This window comes from Mustela putorius, unplaced genomic scaffold (genome assembly GCF_011764305.1).
Source record: "Mustela putorius furo isolate JIRA1106 unplaced genomic scaffold, ASM1176430v1.1 tig00000083_pilon_pilon_pilon, whole genome shotgun sequence".
In the NCBI taxonomy this organism is placed as follows: Eukaryota; Metazoa; Chordata; class Mammalia; order Carnivora; family Mustelidae; genus Mustela; species Mustela putorius.
In genome coordinates this window covers 30,578,487-30,600,965 of record NW_025421273.1, presented here as the reverse complement: position 1 = coordinate 30,600,965, position 22,479 = coordinate 30,578,487, and the positions used below count along the sequence as shown (strand labels likewise).

The window sequence follows — 22,479 nt, the reverse complement described above, 5'->3', positions numbered from 1 at the left end:
CAAGTATGAACCAGTTCGAGTGGACTCTAGCAGACCACTGAACAAGAACAATGTCAGGAATTACTGTCGGCTCACCCAAGGAGACCAGGGCAAGGAAACTGAAGGCAGGGATCCTACCTTTTCATTTCTGCATCTCCCATATCGAGCGCTAGGTTGTTGAAGGGTCAAAGCAATTCATCAACATGGGGTTTTTGTTGTTGTTTTGTTTGTTGTTGCTTTTGTTTTTTAGCCCTACTGTATTCTGGGCACTGTTCCAGGTGCTTGGGGGGTATAGCAACGAAAGCCAAATCTGTACCTTTAGAAAATTTACATCCATTGGTGTGTGGTCGTGGGGTGTACAAAAAAAGTAAAATCAGGGGCGCCTGGGTGGCTCAGTGGGTTAAGCCTCTGCCTTCAGCTCAGGTCATGATCGCAGGGTCCTGGGATCCAGTCCCGCATCGGGCTCTCTGCTCAGCAGGGAGCCTGCTTCCCCCCCCTCTCTCTCTGCCTGCCTCTCTGCCTACTTGTGATCTCTCTCTGTCAAATAAATAAATAAAATCTTAAAAAAAAAAAGTAAAATCAGGTGGTGGGTGATTAGTGTTGGTAAAAATTCTCTATTGCAGAGGCACTGCTATTTCATAGCGGGATGTCAGGCAATGGCAAACACGGAGACCTACGAAAGTAAGGAGGAAAGGTTCTGGAATATGAGAAACACGGTGTAAGAAAGACTAAAGCACAGACTGCACAGATCTGACCCTTCAACAGAACTGGAACATAGAGCAAGCTACGGAAGCTTTTCTCCAGAGAAGCCCAGACAGTTCCGTTCCCCCTTACTCTCCTCAGCCTCTCAGCACAACGGCAGGTCTTTCTTCAAGTCAGTCTCAGGAATACTCCGAAACCCGCTTTACACACGGACAGCCCTGCGCATGCTCAAACCCACGGTTTCTGGTGCACAAACTGGGGCAGTTTGCGCATGTGCGAAAGCGAGACAAGCTTTTTGTCCCAAGGCCTTGCCGTACCGTCCGGGCGGCGAGCTGCATCCTGGTTCAGTTAGTGTGCACGGCGTGTGTCGAGTGTTTGCTGATCACGGTCGCCACCAACAAAATGAACCGCGAGAGCTTCGCGGCGGGCGAGCAGCTGGTGTCGCCGGCTTATGTGCGGCAGGGCTGTGAGGCCCGCCGCTCGCATGAGCACCTCATAAGGCTGCTTCTGGAGAAGGTACCGAGCTGTCGGGTCCCTCCCCAGCTGCCGCGCCCCCCAGAGCCTCTGGCTCCGCCCAGCGCCCCTTTAGTCCCGCGTACTGCGCACCCGCGCCTGTTGGTTGAGACCTGTGCCCGGAGTGTCTCGCAGCTTGCCGTGCGCTGTGCTGACTTGCTGCTCTCCGCAAATGCTCAGCCTCACCATAAACCAGCAACACCCAGAGCGTGTAGTTAAGGGAGCTTGCGGGAGTCCGGATTTGGAGTCCTGTTTTTTCCTAACTTGGGGACGTGAAGTGAGGGGAAGTCCCAGTAGCTTTACTCTCTTGTTTGCGGAGAGGGCAAAGTTCGCACCTTCTCTCTTTCACTATCCCAAGGACTCGGGGAGTGCTTTGTGTTTGTAAACCAGGACACCGTACCCCAGAACTGCTGCAGAACCTTACGGGTCTCGTTCCTGCCAGTAACCCGAATTTTAATTTCACTCAAGTTTGACAAGACCTACTCTTAGCAGTCTGGTTTGAAGAATCCTCATTGAAGATACAGTTTATTGGTTTTCAGTTACCTTAACTTACTGTAACTTTAAGCCCGAGTAAATGTCATCGTATTCATTTATTATCCCTTCTGGGAATCTGTAGATAATTGAATGCAATGTAACAAATGTTTTGCCTCTTCGAGGCTTCTTCTTTGTGCTGAATTTATGTCTGAAGTTTAGAAAGCAAGAAGCATGGCCAAATATACACTGCAAAGTTTTAAAAATTCATTGAATACAGTTCTAGGGGATGATTTTCTGAAATACAAGCTTTTCTATTTTTTTCCAGGGCAAGTGTCCAGAGGATGGTTGGGATGAAAGTACACTTGAACTTTTTTTACATGAACTTGCAATCATGGATAGCAACAATTTCCTGGGCAATTGTGGTGTGGGAGAAAGGGAAGGGAGAGTGGCATCTGCCTTAGTTGCTCGGCGTCATTACAGGTATATTTTTAAAGTAGAAAACCTTTCTTTCTTTCTTTTTTCTTTTTTCTTTTTTTTTTGTTAAAAACAATGGTGTTAATACTAATGTTAAATTATAAAACATCTGTTGGTGACCTCCTTCTTCCCTATTCAAATGGACATACAAACCAGATGCAACAGGGAGATGGAAGCAGTTTGTGTGAGTAGTTGCTTTTCGAGACAGTTGGGAGAAGGTTCTAGTTATCCTGTCACGTTCTGGGTGTTTAAGAGTACTGCCCATGCATTTAACATAATAAATCTGTTTGGTTTTAAGAGTTTAAACTATGTTAAGGTTGTTGATGGTTTGCCATATTTCTTTTCTGGTATTGCACGGTTCTTTAGAGAATGATATGTAGGTGGAACTTTAAAATGTTTATCTGTATCTAAACCGAATCCTAGTTTATAAATAGCTTGCTTTGTTGCAGTAGATGTAGGAATGGTATGCTAAAACTTTAGATTATTAAGTCACTTTCCTTTTGCAATATTTTAGAAAGCTTTTTGTCAATTCTGCTAACCATTTAATTGGTAGTGTTTCCAAATATGATCATTTCTCTGTTCTTCCACTTTTCTGTGAAATATAGGTAAACTTTTAAAAACTCCTGTCTTGAAATTTTCAGTGATGAAATTTTTCTGAGCATAGCAGAATTTTATTTCAATCAAAACCATTGCAGTCAGAACTAATGATAATGATCTGTAACTTGGCTGAAAAATTCGTGGTTAAAATGGGCTGATAACATGATTTATAATACTTGTTAAAAATGCTTTGTTGTTTTTTTGTTTGTTTGCTTTTATTTCTTTTCAGCCTAACAGTATTCATTGTTTTCTTACCACACCCAGTGCTCCATGCAATCCGTGCCCTCTCTAATTCCCACCACCTGGTTCCCCCAACCTCCTCCCCCCCTTCAAATCTCTCAGATTGTTTTTCAGAGTCCATAGTCTCTCATGGTTCACCTCCCTTTCCAATTTCCCTCAACTCCCTTCTCCTCTCCATCTCCCCTTGTCCTCCATGCTATTTGTTATGCTCCACAAATAAGTGAAACCATATGATAATTGGCTCTCTCTGCTTGACTTATTTCACTCAGCATAATCTCTTCCAGTCCCGTCCATGTTGCTACAAAAGTTGGGTATTCATCCTTTCTGATAGAGGCATAATACTTCATAGTGTATTTGGAGCACATCTTCCTTATCCATTCGTCCATTGAAGGGCATCTTGGTTCTTTCCACAGTTTGGCGACCGTGGCCATTGCTGCTATAAACAGCTTTGTACGTTATGTTTCAGTAGTGATGAAGTATGACACCAGTGTTCTGTGATAATCCCAGTGTGATGGATTTCTGATATTACTATAGGTTGTACAAACAGATTTTTGATTTTGAAAAATACTCAGATGTATCTTTCATGTGTATAATTTCATCTAATTTAAAATGAGTGGATTTGCACACTGATTTTTCAAGGAGTGTATACAGTTGACCCTTGAGTAATATGGGTCTGAACTGTGCAGTTCATGTGGATTTTTTTCAATGAATGCAGGACAGTATTGTAAATGTATTTGCTCTTCCTTATGATCTTCTCAATAACATTTTCTTTAACTTGTTTTATTGTAAGAAAACACTATACAATACATATAACGTACAAAATATGTGCTAATTGACTGTTTATGTTACTGGTAAGGCTTCCAGTCAGTAGTGGGCTATTAATAATTAAGTTTTGGGGGAATCAAAGTTATTCATAGATTTTTGACTGTCAGGCACCCCAATCCCCCCTCCCAAGGTCACCTGTAGTATTTTTTAAATTAAGTCTATATTTGAAATAATAGCTCATCCCCATTGGAACTTAGTCCACTGCTCTGGTTAAGGAAATGAAAGAAAGAAGAGAATCTAATGTCACATACATTCTGGTTTTCTATTGCTGCTAACAAACCACCTGAAAACTTAGTGGCTTAAAACAGTAATTTATTATTGTCTTTCACAGTTCTGTAGTAAGTTAACTGGGCTTCAGCAGTATGATTATTGCTTCCAGTCTCTCATCCAGTTGTAGTCAGAAGTTGGCCTATTAGGTCAACTGGGGCAATTGAACTAGGTTGACTGGATGACTAGATGGCTGGGAGCTCAGAAGGCCTTCACACCTGGCATGGGCCTCTCCCAGCATGGCATCTGGGTTATAGGAGGGAGCTCCTGCAAGAGCAGGCCCTTCTAGAGGCCAGGTGAAGCTTTAGGTCTTCTTTGACCTAGATCAGAAATTCCAGAGCATCACTTCCGCTAGATGCTTCCTGGCCAACCAAGTCACTAAGGCCAATTCTGATTCAAGTGGAGAGGAATTTGATTCCATTTCTTGGTGTTGACAGTAGTGTGTGTGCGTAGGGAGAAAGGAATTGATGGTGGCCATCTTTGGAGACTAGCTACTGCAATTGATTTCAGTTTAACTAGGATATTTTCACATTTTTAATAGTTCATGAAATATATCTGCAATAGTCAAGTGTTGCCTCTAGTGTTTTTTTTTTTATTATTGTATCTGTATACTAATACAGTGAATTACTTAGAACACTGAATATTTTTGTCCAGTTGTTGGCCCATTTTTTGCTTAGGTTCATTCATGGAATTGGACGATCGGGTGATATTTCTGCTGTGCAACCAAAAGCTGCAGGTTCTAGCCTTTTGAACAAAATTACCAATTCTTTGGTCCTGGACATCTTAAAGTTGGCTGGTATGTACTATATTAATCATAATATTTTGGCTGACCAGCCACACCCACCTTTGCTTAATATCTTTTGTTAATGCCTCTTTCCAAACAGGTCCTGAAGGGCTCTTGAAAAGACATAAAGACATACATATTTTTAAAAATCCTTTAGGAAAAAATAGAAAATCAGAGCCATAAACCTGGAAGATGAATTTGGCAGTGAGCTTCCTGAGGTCAAGTACAGAGGAAGCACTGTCTATAACTCTTATTATTTGATTGAAGAATTATATCATTTCTTCAAGAAGGATGCTGGTTTTTTAGTGAAATCACTAATTTCTCCTTTACTTCTTATTTGTAGGTGTCCCTACAGTGACCAACTGCTTTGTAGTTCCCATGGCAACTGGTATGAGTCTAACCTTGTGTTTCTTAACATTACGACATAAAAGACCAAAGGCGAAGTATATTATATGGCCGAGAATAGACCAGAAGTCCTGCTTTAAATCCATGATCACTGCAGGTAAAAGAAGAAAAGTGACATATATAATGTAGAAAATTCACCCTTTTAGAGGCGATTGAATGAAACAGAAACTAAATGTGTTCTTATTCTTCCTTTTTATTGTAATAAAATATACATAATAAGATTTACTGTTTTAATCATTTTAATTTGATTTTTTTAAAAAGATTTTTATTTATTTATTTATTTGACAGACAGATCACAAGTAGGCAGAGAGGCAGACAGAGAGAGGAGGAAGCAGGCTCCCTGCTCCAGGCTCCTTTGACCTGAGCCAAAGGCAGAGGCTTTAGCCCGCTGATCTACCCAGGCGCCCCTAATTTGATTATTTATTTTTAAAAATATTTCACTCATTTGGGAGAGAGAACGAGTGCAAGCATGAGCGGGGGGAAGTAGAGGCAGAGGGAGAGGAAGAAGCAGATTCCCTGCTTAGGACCATCCCAGGACCTTGAGATCATGACCTGAGCCTAAGGCAGATGCTTAACCAACTGAGCTACCCAGATGCCCCAATTTTAATCATTTTTAAGGCTAAGATTCTATGACATTAAATATATTCACAGTGTTGTGCAATCATTATGTAACACCATCTCGAGAACTTTTCCATCCTCTTAAATTGGATCTCTACCCATTAAACAATAACTCCTCCTTCCCTGCTACCCCCAGTTCCTAGAAATCACCGTTCTACTTTGTGTTTCCATGAATTTGACTACTCTGGGTCCTTCATATAAGTGGAATATAGTGTATTTGTCCTTTTGAGACTGGGTTTATTTCATATAGCACAATATCTTTAAAAGTTCATCCATGTTGTAGTATGTATCAGAATTTTTTTCCTTTTCTAAGAGTAATACTCCTCTGTATATATTTATATCTTACATTTTGTTCATTCATTCATTAATACCTGGATTGCTTTCACCTTTTGGCTCTTGTGAATAATGCTGAGTAAACATGGGTGCAAAAATACCTGTTTGAGTCCCTGCTTTGAATTCTGTAGGGTCTATACTCCAAAGTGGAGTGGCTGTATCATATATCCCTATTCTTTGAAATGGGAATATGATTATCTGTCTCACAACATTGTTTTGAGCATTGAGCAGGATGACATATGAAATACCCAGCAGTAATCCCTGGAGCATAAAGGTACTAAGGGGCTTCAGGAATGGTGGGTGTAGATACATAAATGGGATACATATAAATTATTACCATAAACCCAAGTGTAAGGATCCAGGCATCATTACATATAGGTGAGGCAAAAACTTTACGTTGGTATTTTAGTATTTAGCTTGCTTAAGTCAAGGTAAATTTGGGAACTTAAGGTTAATTTTGAATAGCTTCAGTCTGTTGTAGGAAGTAAACTATATTAGCCTATAATTAAACTGCATAAATAATCCTAAAGAAATCCATTTAAAGGGATTCATAGTAAGGACTTATAGCAGAAATTGATAAAAAGATAGACTGATTTATGTTAAGAGTATAAAGTTGTCAAGTCTGTTTATTTATATCCTGTTAACCAAAGAACTAATTACCAAAGTTATGGGAAAGGTTGCCATATTGAAAAATGGGAAACTTTTCCAAAAGATATTGGGATTTGTATTACAACGTACAGTTTATCCTTTCTTAGGATAGCCTATATTCTTAGGAAGCCAGATAGTTGTACCCTCCAAAAAAACCTTGCATTTTAAATGTTTGAAGGCAAAAATAGGGTTGGGTCAAGAGAATTTGAAAAATAATAGAAAATAAGCTGTCATTAGGAAGCACTACTTATTTAAGTTTTTTTTGTTTTGAAAGCTGTGAAGGTATAGATATAAAACCCGGACATCTCTGAGCCAGTATAATTGAATTGATGATTTTAATAGTGGCCATGTTTTTATATTTCTGTAGATAGAATACAGACAACTTGATATGGATTATTAAGCACAGAAGAAAACTGCTTGCTTATAACTGTGCTTTAATTTGCTGTATGACCTTGGGGAAGCCACTAAATTTTCCTGAACTTTGGCTCCCTTATCTTTGAAATGAGTGAGTTAAGGTAAATGGTTTCTAAGTCTCTTAGAGCCCCTAAGTGTGAAAGTCCAGCCTGCTGTAGATTTGCTATTTAGGAATACTGAAGATGTGACTACATAATAACTTGATGTATAAAATCTCCCAAGTTTCTTTTCTTTTTTTTTTTTTTTTTTAAGATTTTATTTATTTATTTGACAGAGAGAGATTACAAGTAGGCAGAGAGGCAGGCAGAGAGAGAGAGAGGAGGAAGCAGGCTACCTGCTGAGCAGAGAGCCCGTTGCGGGACTCCATCCCAGGACTCTGAGATCACGACCTGAGCTGAAGGCAGCGGCTTAATCCACTGAGCCACCCAGGCGCCCCTCCCAAGTTTATTTTCTATCCAATTTGTAAGACTCTGACCACTTAGATTTTACTTATACCCTAAGTACTTAGTAGCGGCTTAATCCCCTGAGCCACCCAGGCGCCCCTCCCAAGTTTATTTTCTATCCAATTTGTAAGACTCTGACCACTTAGATTTTACTTATACCCTAAGTACTTAGTAGCTTTACAAAATATTTGGTTATCTAAGTGCTCTGGGCAGTGTTTGGTGTATATATTGCACATAAAACTCTTGAAGTTTATGGATACCTAAATGTTCACCATACAAGATTACACAGTTATTATTTGGGGCGATCTTTGATCATATGCTAGTTAAGTGTACTAATTCAAATGAAAATTGAGAAATAGTTTTTATATTTAAATTGTAGAAGGCCCTTGTGAAACTGTGGGATGGGTCAGTGGTCGGTAAACTACTAAAGTTCATTACTTTTTCTTTAGGAGTAAGATATTAAGTTGGTGATTGTGACTTGTTTTAGTACCTGAATTATATGGTTATTCTTGTCCATCTCTGAAATAAAGTGAACTTAAAAATGAAATGTTGCCAGGGGTGCCTGGGTGGCTTAATCAGTTAGGTGTCTGCCTTCCGCTCAGGTCGTGGTGCCAGGGTCCTGAGATTGAGCCCCACACTGGGCTGGCTCCCTGCTCTCCCTCTCCTACTGCCCCTGCTCTGTTCCCTCTCTCTTGCTGTCTCTCTCTCTCTCTGTCAATTAAATAAATAAATAAAATCTTTTTTTAAAAAAAGTGAAATGTTGCCAGAGAATGAGTAGATTTACTTTTCTGGTGTCTGAAGTTGAATTGTGCCAAATGATTCTTTTTGTCATTAATGACTGTGTTATCACTTTCATAGGTATTTATTTGACATTTGTTTTCCTTCCCAGAATTAGTCTTTGTAGTCCTATCTAAGTGTTAAGTAAATTTGTGGTTCTATTTGTGGTCTACTAGTCCTTCACATTATTTTGGCCTGCTTTTGAGTCCTACCAATATCAAGCCATGTCTCTATTATTCAGGGAGGGTTCATTGACCGGATTTAGAGTTCTTATGTGGAATAGCACTGCTTCCTAGAGTTCCAGGATCTTCCCTTATTTTAGTTTATCTAACATTTTTGATTTCTGATTGGCCTGGTTAGGTTTTGAGCCGGTGGTGATAGAGAATATTTTAGAAGGTGACGAGCTGCGCACAGATCTGAAAGCAGTGGAGTCTAAAGTCCAGGAACTTGGGCCTGATTCCATTCTGTGTGTTCATTCCACTACATCCTGTTTTGCTCCAAGGGTGCCTGATAGGTAAATCATTTGCAAATATTGTCCTTTAGATTTTCATTGGGTCTTTTTTTAGTTTTTTATCAACAGATTCTTAAATGCCACTTTTTAGTTCTGTTATCTAATGAATGTTTCTGACAAGAGTAAATTTTAGGAAAATAGTGATGCACAGTTATTAATATGTTTGAATTTCTGATTTTATTAAATTTAAAATATATTTTTATTTCTTTACATTAAGCTTATTCCTTTATAGTCTTAATTTGAATAGGTGTATGTATATATTGTCTTTATCAGTTAATTGGACTGAATATTGTGGGACCAGATCAGTCAAAGGAAATGTAAAAAAGAGGCATATCATTTCTTCTATCTGACAGACATCTTAAATTGGCCACTAAGTTATAATACAGTTTGATCCACATGGAGAATATTTTTTGTCTCCTTGCCTTTCATTAAATACCTTTATGCACCCCCTAAATACTAGCAGATTTGATCAATTCTGTATATTTAAAATAATTCACAAGTGATTTTTTTTTCCTTCTTAAAATAGTACTTTATGTTATAGTATCATACTTTCAGGGAGCTTTATTATTAAGGAATGCTTTTATTAGAACACAAACATACAAAAGTGACTTTTATGAAGAAAATACTTGTTTGTACCCAGAAAAGTTCTGTTTTTAAAAAACATTTGATTACTTTGAGTAATAGAAAGGTTCCTCTGTCAGTTTGTGAGGTTTATGAAAATGAATGATAAAATGACTTTTTAATTCATAATACCTTAAGGAAATAGTAAACTGAAAACCTCTGACAGAAGAACAGAATAATGTCATTCCTATCTGTACTTTAAGAACATATTAATAAACATCTAAAAAAGAAATCTAAACATCTAAAAAAGAAAATGTATTTTGCAAAATAAATAATAAAACCATATAATATATATTTGAAATACATCCTTATGGGAAAGAACTTTTATTGAGTAAAAATGCTTTGCTTCCAAATTCTTTGTATTGTAGAAAGGACATTTTTTAGAAAAATTAACTTTATTAAATCATAGGATTTAGTTTTAGCTTCATAGCATGTGAAGACATTTCTATTAGAAATGGCCTCAGTCATAAGTAGTATTTGGTTTTGCAAGGGAACATCGTTTATTACACTCTAATTGAAATTTATTACCTTACTTTGCATAGAGTTAGACTCTCAAATTGTTTTAATATAAGGAGTGTCAAATGAAAAAGTAAGAGTGAATTTAAAACGAGCAGCTATTTAAAAGATCCTTTAGTTGCAAGTTGTTGGAAAATGTTATTTTGGTACTGAAACATTTAATGTTCTGTATTTTTTAATACATTAAAGTCTACTTGAAAATGTATTTTTTACTTTACGAGATGTTAAATGTAAGATTTCTTAAGATTTCAAGACATGCTAATTATTTTGCAGCTATTAGCTTTAGTATGATAAGCAACCAAAAACATTTAAAAATGAACATACCGCCTTGTGAAGGGGTCATTATAATCTGCTTCTTGTTTTTTATATGGGAAATCTTAAAGTGATTTAAAAGCTACCATCCATACAGATTTTTATAAATACCCGTTATCTCATTTATTGGTAATATTAGTTTAAAGGCTTTTTTAGGTTTATCCTAAAGTGCCTGCTGTTGAAAATGCTAAAATACCACTGTAGAAATTTCAGTTTTCCCATTTTTTTTCTGGTGTACATTAAGAATAACTTGAATTAAAGAAGTTTTCACACTGTAATTTATAAAAGCACAGTAGGAATATGTCTTTCTGTTGAATATTTATGTTTGTAGAGTAGAAGAACTGGCTGTGATCTGTGCTAATTATGGCATCCCACATATAGTCAACAATGCATACGGAGTGCAGTCTTCAAAGTGTATGCACCTCATCCAGCAGGTAAGAGAGTTTAAAAAGATAATGTTGGGAAAAAATGATTTTAATATATTACAAGATTATCCTTTGTTTTTCTTACTACTTAATATAGTAAAATCGACTGTGGCATCTTCACCTCCGTGGAGCATTAGAAATTGGCATCTAATATCCATATGGTAAAAGTGACTCTTCTTTGCTGGTAATTGGACTGATAGCTTTGGTCAGGACCAACATAGAAATACTTTAGTAGCTTATTTTTTTTTAACTTTCTGAGATTGTTTCATTACCAGTATTGTTGCTTTTCTAATATACTGGTATTGTATTTTTAAAACTATATTGATGATTTATTCTGTATTTAAGGAATCACTATACTTTATTATCCTAGGTTGGAAATGGCTTCATTTGTAAACATTTGAGTGTATAACTATGAAGTTGGCAGGTTTAAAAAAAAGTTACGATTTTGTTATTTTAAGCATCAACCAGATCCTAGTCATCTGTTTTAGATTCTTTTAAAAAAATTTTTTTAATTTATTTATTTTGAGGGAAAGAGAGAGAGAAAGAACATGAGCTGGGGGAGGACAGAGAGAGAGGGAGAAGCAGACTCCCCATTGAGCAGGGAGCCCAACTCAACCCTCCCTCCCTGGACCCTGGGATCAGGACCCCCGCCGAACCAGATGCTTAACAGACTGAGCCACCCAGGTGCCCCATAGAGTCTTTTTTTTTTTTTTTTAAAGATTTATTTATTCATTTTAGTGAGAGAGAGCGTGCATGTGCGGGATAGGAGCAGAGCGAGAGGGAGAGAGAATCTCCAGCAGATTCCTCCGACACAGGGCTCCATCCCACAGCGCTGAGATCATGCTCTGAGCCAAAACCTAGAGTCAGATACTTGACTGAATTTACCACCCCGGCACCCCTGTTGTAGATTCTTATTTTGAAAATACTCCTGGGCATCCTGTCCTGCTCAGAATTAGAGGCATAGCCATGGCTTGCGAGGCTTTGTGTACTCAGGCCTCTGCACCTTCTCCAGTTTCATTTACTACTGCCCTCTCTGACCCGCTGCCTCCGGGCACATTTTTTCTGTTCATTGTGCCATGTGTGTGCGCACTGCCCTGCTTTTGCTCTTGTTCCTTCCACTCACTGGGTTCCTCTTCCAGAGAGCTGCATGGCTTTTTACCTCTCTCAGACACCCTATCTAAAATTTCAGGTTCCTTTTTTTTGCCAGCATTTTCTGACTCCCTTTTCCTATTTTATATCATACTCATTTATTCTAAAGTACACATTTTTCCACATTATAACGTCTCTAAAATTGGGTTGTCTTAGAATCAGTGGTGTCTTATAGTGTTAATTGACAATGTTTTTTCCTACCTAGTAGTATGGAAAATTTGGGTGCTTCTTAAAATTGATGGCCTCTTGTTCTTTTTCTCCATAGCACGTATCACCATTTGATATGATGTTTATTTATTTTTTATTGTTTAGCTATTGGTAATAATTAGAATTAAGATTTTGTTAGAGAAAGGACTTTGTTTTGTTCACTGTTATTTCTTCAATACTTAAGACAGAATGTAGTACATAATTGATGTTCAGTGACTGGTTCCTAGAAAAATTGGATGAATAAATGAAATATTATATTTACTTAGAGTGGTTAATTACTTGTATTAAGATGTGGATAGCTATTATCCGTGTATGGTATGAGTTATATAATCTATGTGCATAATGGTGTTAATTACATACTCAATTTTGACACACATGTGGTTTATGTTACCTGAGGAAGACTTATTCACGGATTATCTGTGGCCTTCTCCAGTGCAGTGGTGAATTCTCCTTAGCCCAGTAGGTCCTAGCTAGTAAAAAAAAATAATAATTTTTGGAGTATACTAGTATCATTTCTCATATAAATGTAGTTTATATGATAGTATTAGCTGATTTGCTTAACTTCTTTACTGAAAGGTTGTATCAGGGCACAACTGGCTGCAGGTAAGAAGCCCAACTCAAATTCAGCTCACCAATGAGGAAATGATAAGTTTATGTAACATAAATCCCCAGGTGGAGTGGCTGGTAGGCATGTTATGCCAGAGGAAGACTATTTATCATTACTTACATATCCTTTTCCATTATTCCTTAACTTTTTAAGGAACTTTTCCATCATAATTCTATTTTTTAAAAGATTTTATTTATTTATTTGACAGAGATCACAAGTAGGCAGAGAGGCAGGCAGAGAGAGAGAGGGGGAAGCAGGCTCCCTGCAGAGCAGAGAGCCCAATGTGGGGCTCGATCCCAGGACCCTGAGATCATGACCCTGAGCTGAAGACAGAGACTTATTAACCCACTAATCCACCTAGGCAGCCCTCCGTCATAATTCCAGACAAGATTATTTCCAATGTGAATGGTAGCCGAGAAAGGTTGTATAGTTTTCTACACTGGAAATCTTTTTTTTTTAGATTTTATTTATTTATTTGAGAGAGAGAGAGAGAGAGCATGAGAAGAGGGAGGGTCAGAGGGAGAGGCAGACTCCTGGCTGAGCAGGGAGCCCGATGGAGGGCTTAATCCTAGGACTCTGGGATCATGACCTGAACGGAAGGCAGACACCTAACCAACTGAGCCACCCAGGCACCCTCTATACTGGAATTCTTGAAAACATTTTGTTTCAGTGATTTGTTTTTATTTCTCTTTCCCCCTTTCCTCTTTAGTTTTTAGCAGCCTCAGTTCTTTTGAAAGCATGCTGTACTTTGTCATCACTTCTAATTTGTGAGGTGATTTTACTGAAACTTTAATCAGAAAATAACACTTTAAGATGGGTGAGTGATATTTAAATAGTTACTGTATTGTTGCAGATACTATATTAACTTCTAAAATTAGCATTTCTTAAAAGGAAAAAAACTGTACTTAAATGTTTTAATGTTCCCAAGTTGGCCCTCACAAAATGAGGTGGTGGCACTGTTGCTTTAAGCCAAGGAAATACTTGGGTCTTATTGAGTGAGACTTGCTGTTGATGACATTCTAAAAAAAAATTATAGTTAGCTTTAATTCATCTCCATAGTTCTTCTTAGTAATATGCCATTAGTAATGCCATTTATTAAATACCCACCATTTGTCAGGCATTCTGCTAGACTTGTAAAGTTTATTAGCTTAATCCTAACAATTTAAGGTGTACTTATTATTTATTTCCTTTCTGCAAATGAAGAAACAAACTCTGAAGGATTAAGTGACTGGCCCCAGGTCCCGTAGCTACAAAATGGCCCATTTAGTTCAGTGTGAATTCAGAGCCTCATATTTTCTCTTAAAAAACAGAGTGCTGAAATTGCAAATACATTCTTGAGAAGATAGTATTATAGTAATCAGTCAGTGGAGAAAGAGCTATAACTAAAGTGTTTCAGCTTTATTCATTTAATTTTATTTTTATTTTTGAAAGATTTTATTTATTTATTAGAGAGGGAGCATGAGAGCAGGGTGAGGGGCAGAGGGAGAAACAGTCTCCCTGCTGAGCAAGGAGCATGATGCTGGGCTCTGTCCCAGTACTCCGAGACCATGACCTGAGCCAAAGGGAGATACTTAACTGATTGAGCCACCCAGGCACCCCAGTTTTTTTCTTTTTTTTATTTTAAAGATGATGCTCCAGAATGGTTTAATGAAGAGCATATAAAATATTTTGGTATGATGTGTCATCCCCAGGAAGATGGCTTTGAGGAACCAGTACTTCTGTTTATATAGTAAACTAATTTAGGAGACTGATGGAATATGGATGGTAGGACAGATTAATGGAGAGGGATGTTGTAGAGTCACAGAAATACATAAGATTGATTATTTTAGAGTTGGAATGGATTATAAAGCTCCCAAAGTGTGGGAAGCAGCAGCTTTGCTTACTAAGAATTTGCAAAAAGTAGGTGTTATACTACTTATTCACAGACCTACTTGTCAGGTCATTCAACAGATTCCCCTGATGTGCCAGGCATCAGGTTAGGCACTGGGGATATAGTAGTAAATACCACAGTGTCCTTGTACTCCTGAAGCAGAAGGAGACAGTACACAATAAGAATGACAGGTCTTGATAAATGCTCTGGATTGGGGAGGGGGTGTCAGAGTAAATGGAGTGATCCAGGAAGTCCTCTCCAGGAAGTAACATTTGAACAGAGCCCTGAGTCATAGGAAGGGGTGAGCCCTGCAGCTCTCTAGAGTCCAGACAGAAGGTAACAGCAGCAAGTAAGTGAGGCAGGAGTGTGCTCGGAGGATGTGAGGAAGAGCAAGGAGGCCAATATGGCTGGACCTGGGTGAATGAGGACAGCAATGATAGTAAGAGATTTGAGGTGCCCTAAGGATTGGGGATTTTATCCGTGGTCTGGTTGCAGCCACGGGAGGGTTTTGAGCAGAAGAGTGACGTAATTCACATTTTTCAGCCCTCATTCTGGCTGCTATGTGGGGAGTAGACTGTAGGAAGGCAGGAGTGGAAGGCTGTTGCAGAGCCCACATGAAATGTGTTGGTGGCTCAGGCCAGGGTGGTGGCCATTAAGGGTTAAGACATGGTTGGGTTCAGATGTATTTTGAAAGTGGATCTTACAGGGTGTGCCGATGAATCAGACGTGAGGTATGAGGAAATGAGAATTCAGGGACTCCAGGGCTTTGGCTTGGGTACTGGAAGAATGGAAATGCCACAGGAATAATACTTTGTTTTATAAACGTGGGCTCTTCCTCCAGGTTACCTCAGTTTTAGACCCTGCTGTGCCTTTGATCGCCTGTGTGACTTTCAATAAGGTGCTTTAACTGCCTGGATTTGAATCCCAGCTGTGGTGTTAAGTACATTTCTGACCTTGGACAGGCCACTTTAATTTTATTATGCCTTAATTTTCTCATCTGTAAAATAGCTATTATAGTAGCATCTACCTCAGATGGTTATTATGAGGGCTAAATGGGTTAAAAATATAGAGTGCTTAGAACAGTGCCTGATGTTTAGTAAGTTCCCAGTAAATTCTGGCAGAAATTTTTATTATATGAATAGCTATCTATTTTTTTTGCTACCAGGACTCCTAGAACCTTAAGCAATGTTTGGCAGCTGATAGTGCCCAGATATTTCTTTTGTGAATAAACAAGGAAACAAATGAGCTGATAAATGGTAGCCCTTTCCTTCATAGCACATGCTCATATGTTCCCTGTTTTATTTAAGCCCTTTCAGTCTTCTGGTGTTTTTAAACTTACTATGGTAGTCGCTTCATAATATATGCATATATTAAATCATCATGTTGTACACCTCAAACATGCACAGAATGTGTCAGTTATATCTCAGTAAAACTGGCAGAATAATGTTTTCATTAAAAAAAATGAAAAACCCATATTTTACTTCCACATTTATTTAATTTTTCTTTTGAAACATATGTAGGTATATATTGGGGCTTATTCACTCTGTTTCTTTGATAAAACCATTTGTTATTTGTCAGGCTGTTTGTTTTCTTGCCACAGAGTGTGCTGCCCTTTATGCTTTCTGTGTTTTAGTGATGGAGGGTTCTAGCAAAGTCTGGCAGCGATAGTTCACTTAAAACTCCTGCTCCTGATTGAGACTCCCATTTCTCTCAGGAAGCCTTGGACAGTACTTAAATGTTAATAAAAGACAACGCTAAGAATCCCTCCTTATTTTTGCGTTCTACTACTTTGCGTGCTGTTTGGATATTTATTCCATCGGTCATTATATGCTTCTTTCTGTTTCCTTGTGATATGGTGAGATTTTCTTTGATTTTAATTTATGAGGACATCAGAAGAGTAACAGGGAAAGGTTAAGATTTAAACAATCATGCGGTAGCTTCCAAAGTAGTCTGCTTCCCTTTCCTGCTTTTGTGCTTTTCCCTATTGCCTGGATCTGGTCTCTCAGATTAGGCCAGCTATCTGCTCCTTCTATTCTCCCTCAGATATGGATGTGGAGGGAAAGTGTGAAGATGAAGGTCAAATGTGGTTGTAATATTAATAGGAATGTAGATTGTGAATACAGATTGAAAATCTGTCACTACAGATAAAGAAAAAAACGATCTTAGTTGAAATTTAGATAATATCTCTATTTTTAAGAGGAGAAAATTGAAGCACATTAGATAGAAGGTCACAGACTATGTTGGATGGGGACTAGAACTTAGTTTTTACGTTTTTGGTAAGTAAGCAGTTTTTCACTGGGATGTTAGATTTTCACTTGAAGTTCATTTGCAGTAGAATGAGATCATCTAAGACTATAACATTAGGAAACATGAGTTATACAGAAACATTGCCAAGAGTATACAAAAAAAATTCCATTAGTTGATGTTAAAAATAATTTTTTTTCTTTTTTGTGATCTGAGTGGTGGTGGGAGCAGAGCTTGTTGCTTAAAGTGGTCATGCAGATGGTTGATTGTCCCCGCATCAAAGAGAAGGATGTAAATGTATTAACTGATTGATGGGCAACATGGGTGGCTGCCGTCCATTACATACTGGTGGCCAGTCTTGAACTCACAGAGGGTGTTTAAAATGACTTAATAGTTGCAGGATGGACTGTTATTCTTGGGGAGGAAACTACTCTCCTAGCCAACTTTAAGGTGAAAAGCTGAGTTCCCACCTAAACTAATACTAAAACTCTGCCTTCCTCCCGAGGTTGTTGTGAGGTTTTAATGATTTTTTTTTTTTGTATAAAAACAGATTGTAAATAAAGTGCTCTTTCACATAAAAGGAGCAACATTTAAAAACTTTTTCATGCCTAAAAATGTTTTATTGGCACTGTTACAAAGAAAATAAGATATTTGATCTATTTATGATTTTTCATGAATTATTTAATGGTATTTATTTCTTAATAGCAGTTGCTGTTTTTTTTCCTAGAAGCCAATATTTAACATTACATGTTCTTTCATTCTAGGGGGCTCGGGTTGGCAGAATAGATGCTTTCGTTCAGAGCTTGGACAAAAATTTTATGGTTCCAGTAGGTGGCGCTATAATTGCTGGCTTTAATGATTCCTTCATTCAGGAAATCAGCAAGATGTATCCAGGTAAAGAAATAACTAACAAAAATCCATTTATACCTAGGCTACTATAAAAAAAAAATCTTAATTTCTAAAGGTTTTCCCCCCTTCCTGAATATAATTTGTTTATCTTATCTCAGGAAGAGCTTCAGCTTCACCTTCTTTAGATGTCCTTATTACTTTATTATCACTTGGATCAAATGGCTATAAGAAGCTATTAAAAGAAAGAAAGGTAAGCTTTCCCTTTAGGTATAAAATAGATCTAAAATCTTGACTAGAATTATTCCAAATTATTGGTATTTTTGCCTTTGGTTCACCACTTTGAGAGTATAGATGGCTAGTGTGGTCCTAAGGGATTTACTTTGATGTGGAATCACTCCAGGTGATTTCATTTAATCATTTTGTCCTGTTTATTCAGATATTGTGAGTAATCTTGGACAGGTGAGTTTGCCTTTTTTTTTTTTTTTTTTTTAAAGAAGGTCTTACATCAGAGATTCTTATTAATATAGTTTAGTAAAATTCAGTTCATTTATCACTTAAAGATAGAGTCTTGAAAAACAAATGGACAAATTTTTTCTTTTTAGTTTTTGCAAGTCTGAAGACTTGTGTAGGTGTGAGATGACAGTCACAAGAGGAAGAACCAGGTCAGAAGTTGGCCAGCTTCTCATTCTAAAGTAATACATTCATCTCTTGTCATTACTGGAATGCTGAACTCATTGGTTATGTTGGCTGTGAAAAGAAAAGTGACATTTGTGCTTGAAAACTGGACTTTGTCTCCAACACTAAAAACTGGCTTAATTAATTCAGGACAACTCCAAAATTGTAGACAGAGACAGTGTTGGCAGGGTGGGTCAGACTAAAATGTTTTATTCATCTCCCATCGGGGAGACCTAGAGGCCCCTGGTACAGTTTTTGTATTTGTGTAAATCTCTAACATTTAGTAGCAATTATAATCCCTGAGATTTATAATATATTTATGTATTTTATGTTTTTTCTGATAGATCCTCTCCACAGCCTTCTGAATATGTAACAGAAGTTGAAAGATTTTGTTCCTACTTTCCTCTAGTTATTCCTTTCCCCCCACCAGTTCAGTCCATAGGAAGGTAATTGCTTACTTTGTATTATGAGGACATCTCTTAAGATTTACGAGATACAGGAAAAGAGGCTCAACCTCGGTCTTTGGGAAATGCCCCTGAAAACCTGGGAGATACCACTACTCACCTAGTAGGAGGGCTAATATAAAGAACTCTGACAATACGAAATGCTGGCAAAGAGCTTAAGCAAGTAGAGAACTCTCAGACATTGCTGGTAAGAACACAAATGGTACAGTAACTTTGGAAAACACTTTCATGGCTTTTATAAAGTTAAACATATGCTCACCATTATAAAGTAGCCTTCCCACTCCTAGCTATTCACTCAAGGGAAATGAAAATTTATGTCTGTACAAAAACCTATACATAAATGTTCATAGTGATTTTATTCATAATTGCCAAACCCTGGAAACAACTCAAATGTCCATCATCTGGTGTATAAACAAACTGTGGTGCGTATATACTCAGCAATAAAAAGGAATAAATTACTGATATAAGCAACAAAATAATGGCTCTCAAATGCATTATACTAAATGAAATAAGCCAGACTCAAAAGGCCTCATGTTGTTTGGTTTCATTTATATGCCATTCTGGAAAAGGCAAAAAATACCAGGACAGAGAAAAAAATCGGCGGTGGACAGTTGTGGGTTGAGGGAAGGGACTCATGGGATGGGAAGATGGGCTGTATCTTGACAATGGGAGTAGTTTCATAACTGTGCATGTTGGCCCAAATTCATAGAAGTGGACCCCTACATACTGGGCCTCTGAAATTTTGCTGTATGTAAATTATGCCTCAATAAACCTAACAAAGATTTTCAAATGATTAGAATAAAAGTCTGGTTTGATATACTCCCAAAGGTAATCATCATGGTCATAGATTATTGTAGCTACAAAGAGAAGACCTCAATAAATGTTCCAAGGAACCTTTTCCACATGATAGATGAAGCCTGATTATAAATGAGCAAAACTATCATGGGTTTATATTGTTTATATGAGAGCTTAGTTGTATTAGATGCCAGTGGGCCTTAGTTCTCCTATAACTGATTGTTTCACTATGAAAAAGATGTTTGAACTCACAGGTTTTTTTGTGAGGTGTTCCCATTATCCTCATTTTTATAGGAAGTAAAAGGATAGAGAACTAACATGTATGAGGTAAACTGTGAGACATGGGTTCAAAGCTAGGCAGTTGAGCCTTTGATCTACTGTCTTAACCTCTAAACTCTACTGCTCTTTCCTTACATGGATAAGTAGTCCGGCCTGGTAGCTATATAGTTATCTTATATAGCTATAAATCTGCAGACTTAGGTCTACTAATAGCCAGTGGAGGCAAAAACAATGAATAAATTTAGTGATCCTGGCCAAAAAAGCTCAGTTATATTTTAGAAAGGATATACCGTATTTGCCTTGTGCAGAATCACTGTTGTTGGGAATGGCCCATCCCTGACTCCAGGTGATCCTAGCGAAACTATCAATCACAGCACCCCTTCCTTCTCTGTTCAGAGCAGTGGGCATGTGATCTGGCTAACTTGGTTTGCAGGTGGGCATGTAGAGGTAGATTCCATCCAGCAGGTTTGATAGGTCCTTTAGAGAGAGAGGGTTTGCTGCTTTGCAGATATATAAGGAGATAATACTCAGCTGCCATATTTCTGGCCATGCCAAGAAAGCCTTCTTGGGACTCGAGAATACGAGAGGGAAACGAGCTAAAAGTCATTTGGGTCTCTGGATCGAGACATGCTTGCTTGTAGACTTGGCTGTGAGATGAACCAACAAATTCCCTTTTCTGTTTTAAACTAGATTTCTGGGGTGCCTGGGTGGCTCAGTCAGTTAAACGTCTGCCTTTGGCTCTGGTCATGATCCCTAGGTCCTTGGATCGAGCCCCACATCGGGCTCCCTGCTTAGCAGAGAGTCTGTTTCTCCCTCTCCCTCCTGCTCCTGCTCCTTCTCTCTCTCTCTCAAATCAATAGAATCTTAAAGAATAAATAAATAAATAAACTAGATTTCTAACACTGATTTTGATTCCCCTTACATCCTTGAGTCCTTTGTAATGTTTCTCAACATACGTTTCCTCCTTTCCCCTTCCACTGCCACCACTTGTAGCTCAGACCCTTACTGTAGTACACCTAGATGCATACAGTAATTGACCAGTTCTTCTCCCAATCCCCAATTTTAGTCTACTCTAATTTGCTATGTTATAGCATAGCATAGTGCTAGATTAATATTTTAAAGTTCTTCAAGTTTTTCTGCTTTGGGTTATGATTGCCAGCAAGACAAAGTCCATATTCCTTAGCCTGCCATCATGATCCTTTATAGTCTGCTCTCACATTACTTTGGCAGTGTTGGACCCTGTCATTCTTTTATTCAGGCAGAGAAATGTTTATGCATAGGCCCTAAGGTAAATTCACAAATGAGACTTGCATAGTCTCTACCGTCATGGAAATTATAGTCAGGGGAAATCTAGATATTAAATAAACAATTAAAAATCTGTCCGGCATTATGAAAAGGACAAGCAGAAGGTAGGGGAGTGTGTGGCAGCTAACCCAGATCCAGCAGGGGTGGGGAAGGCCTCCCTGAGGAAGAGACATCTGTTCTACAGAAGTACAGCTCGTCCATTTATTAGACTCCTATGGTGTCATCATTAACTCGAATGGATGGCTAAAATAACTGTCGAACTCTTAAAGGGTACTTTAGACTGAATCTAGAAAGCAAAGTACTATGCCAGTTATTGGAGAGTTTGTTCTAGATAACTTCATAAAAACTGGCCTTCCTTTGGGATAAATTCAGAGTCAGTCACTCTGGAGTGAGGCTCAAACACCTGCATTTGTAACAGACTTCCCTGATGAATATGATGCACATCCTATTTTGAAACCCATTGTTTGGGGGGCACACAGGTCACTTGTATCTATCGCAGAAAATTGGAGAAGAAACATAACAGTGTCCTAGCATTTGAATACATAGGTTGATAATATTTTATGGAGTTTGAGACAGACTGTATAAATATCCCAAATAACAAATATAACTTGTTAGTTATAACAATATAACTAACAAATATATAATATATAACTCCCAAATAACAATATAACTTGTTAGTTACCTCTTTATTTCTGATCTTTTCCATTATCCTAGATACAGCCTTACATTGTGGCTGCTCTTTACCTTACAATGATCCCTCTGCAGATTTGGCTAAAAATTCATTTTTGGAATCTATAATAGCTCTGATAAGACTATTACATAAAGTCTTAAGCTAGACATTTAAAGATTATTCTTTATAATATAGATAGAAACTTTAAAACTTTTTATATGCTCTTTTTATTATATCAAGCAAGTATACTATTTAATATTTCCTATTTTCTTGAATTGAAACTGTATATGATAACTGATATTATTATATATTTGCTCTAATAAACTAAAACAGGTCTTGAGTGATTTTGTAGTTAAATTTATTGAACTAACAAATTAAGCTGATTATCTGGGTGCATGCCCCCCAGAATCACCATCAGGTCTCTGAAATGAAACTTTGTCCTTGATTATAGGTAGTCTGGGAGACTAGCGTCCACCTTGGAGTTGGC

The 22,479-nt window shown here is 37.8% G+C and overlaps 1 protein-coding gene across 1 annotated transcript in view; it reads left to right on the top strand.

Annotated features, from left to right (window-relative positions):
• The first annotated feature begins 978 nt into the window (after positions 1-978).
• The window catches only part of SEPSECS (Sep (O-phosphoserine) tRNA:Sec (selenocysteine) tRNA synthase), a 35,342-nt gene continuing 13,841 nt past the window's right edge, over positions 979-22,479 (top strand). The window contains exons 1-8 of the mRNA XM_004762678.3: positions 979-1,197; positions 1,994-2,148; positions 4,749-4,867; positions 5,199-5,357; positions 8,854-9,007; positions 10,785-10,887; positions 17,720-17,849; positions 17,963-18,054. Of these exons, the coding sequence (XP_004762735.1) occupies positions 1,084-1,197; positions 1,994-2,148; positions 4,749-4,867; positions 5,199-5,357; positions 8,854-9,007; positions 10,785-10,887; positions 17,720-17,849; positions 17,963-18,054 (1,026 nt within the window). The 5' untranslated portion in view covers positions 979-1,083. The remainder of the gene's footprint in view (positions 1,198-1,993; positions 2,149-4,748; positions 4,868-5,198; positions 5,358-8,853; positions 9,008-10,784; positions 10,888-17,719; positions 17,850-17,962; positions 18,055-22,479) is intronic.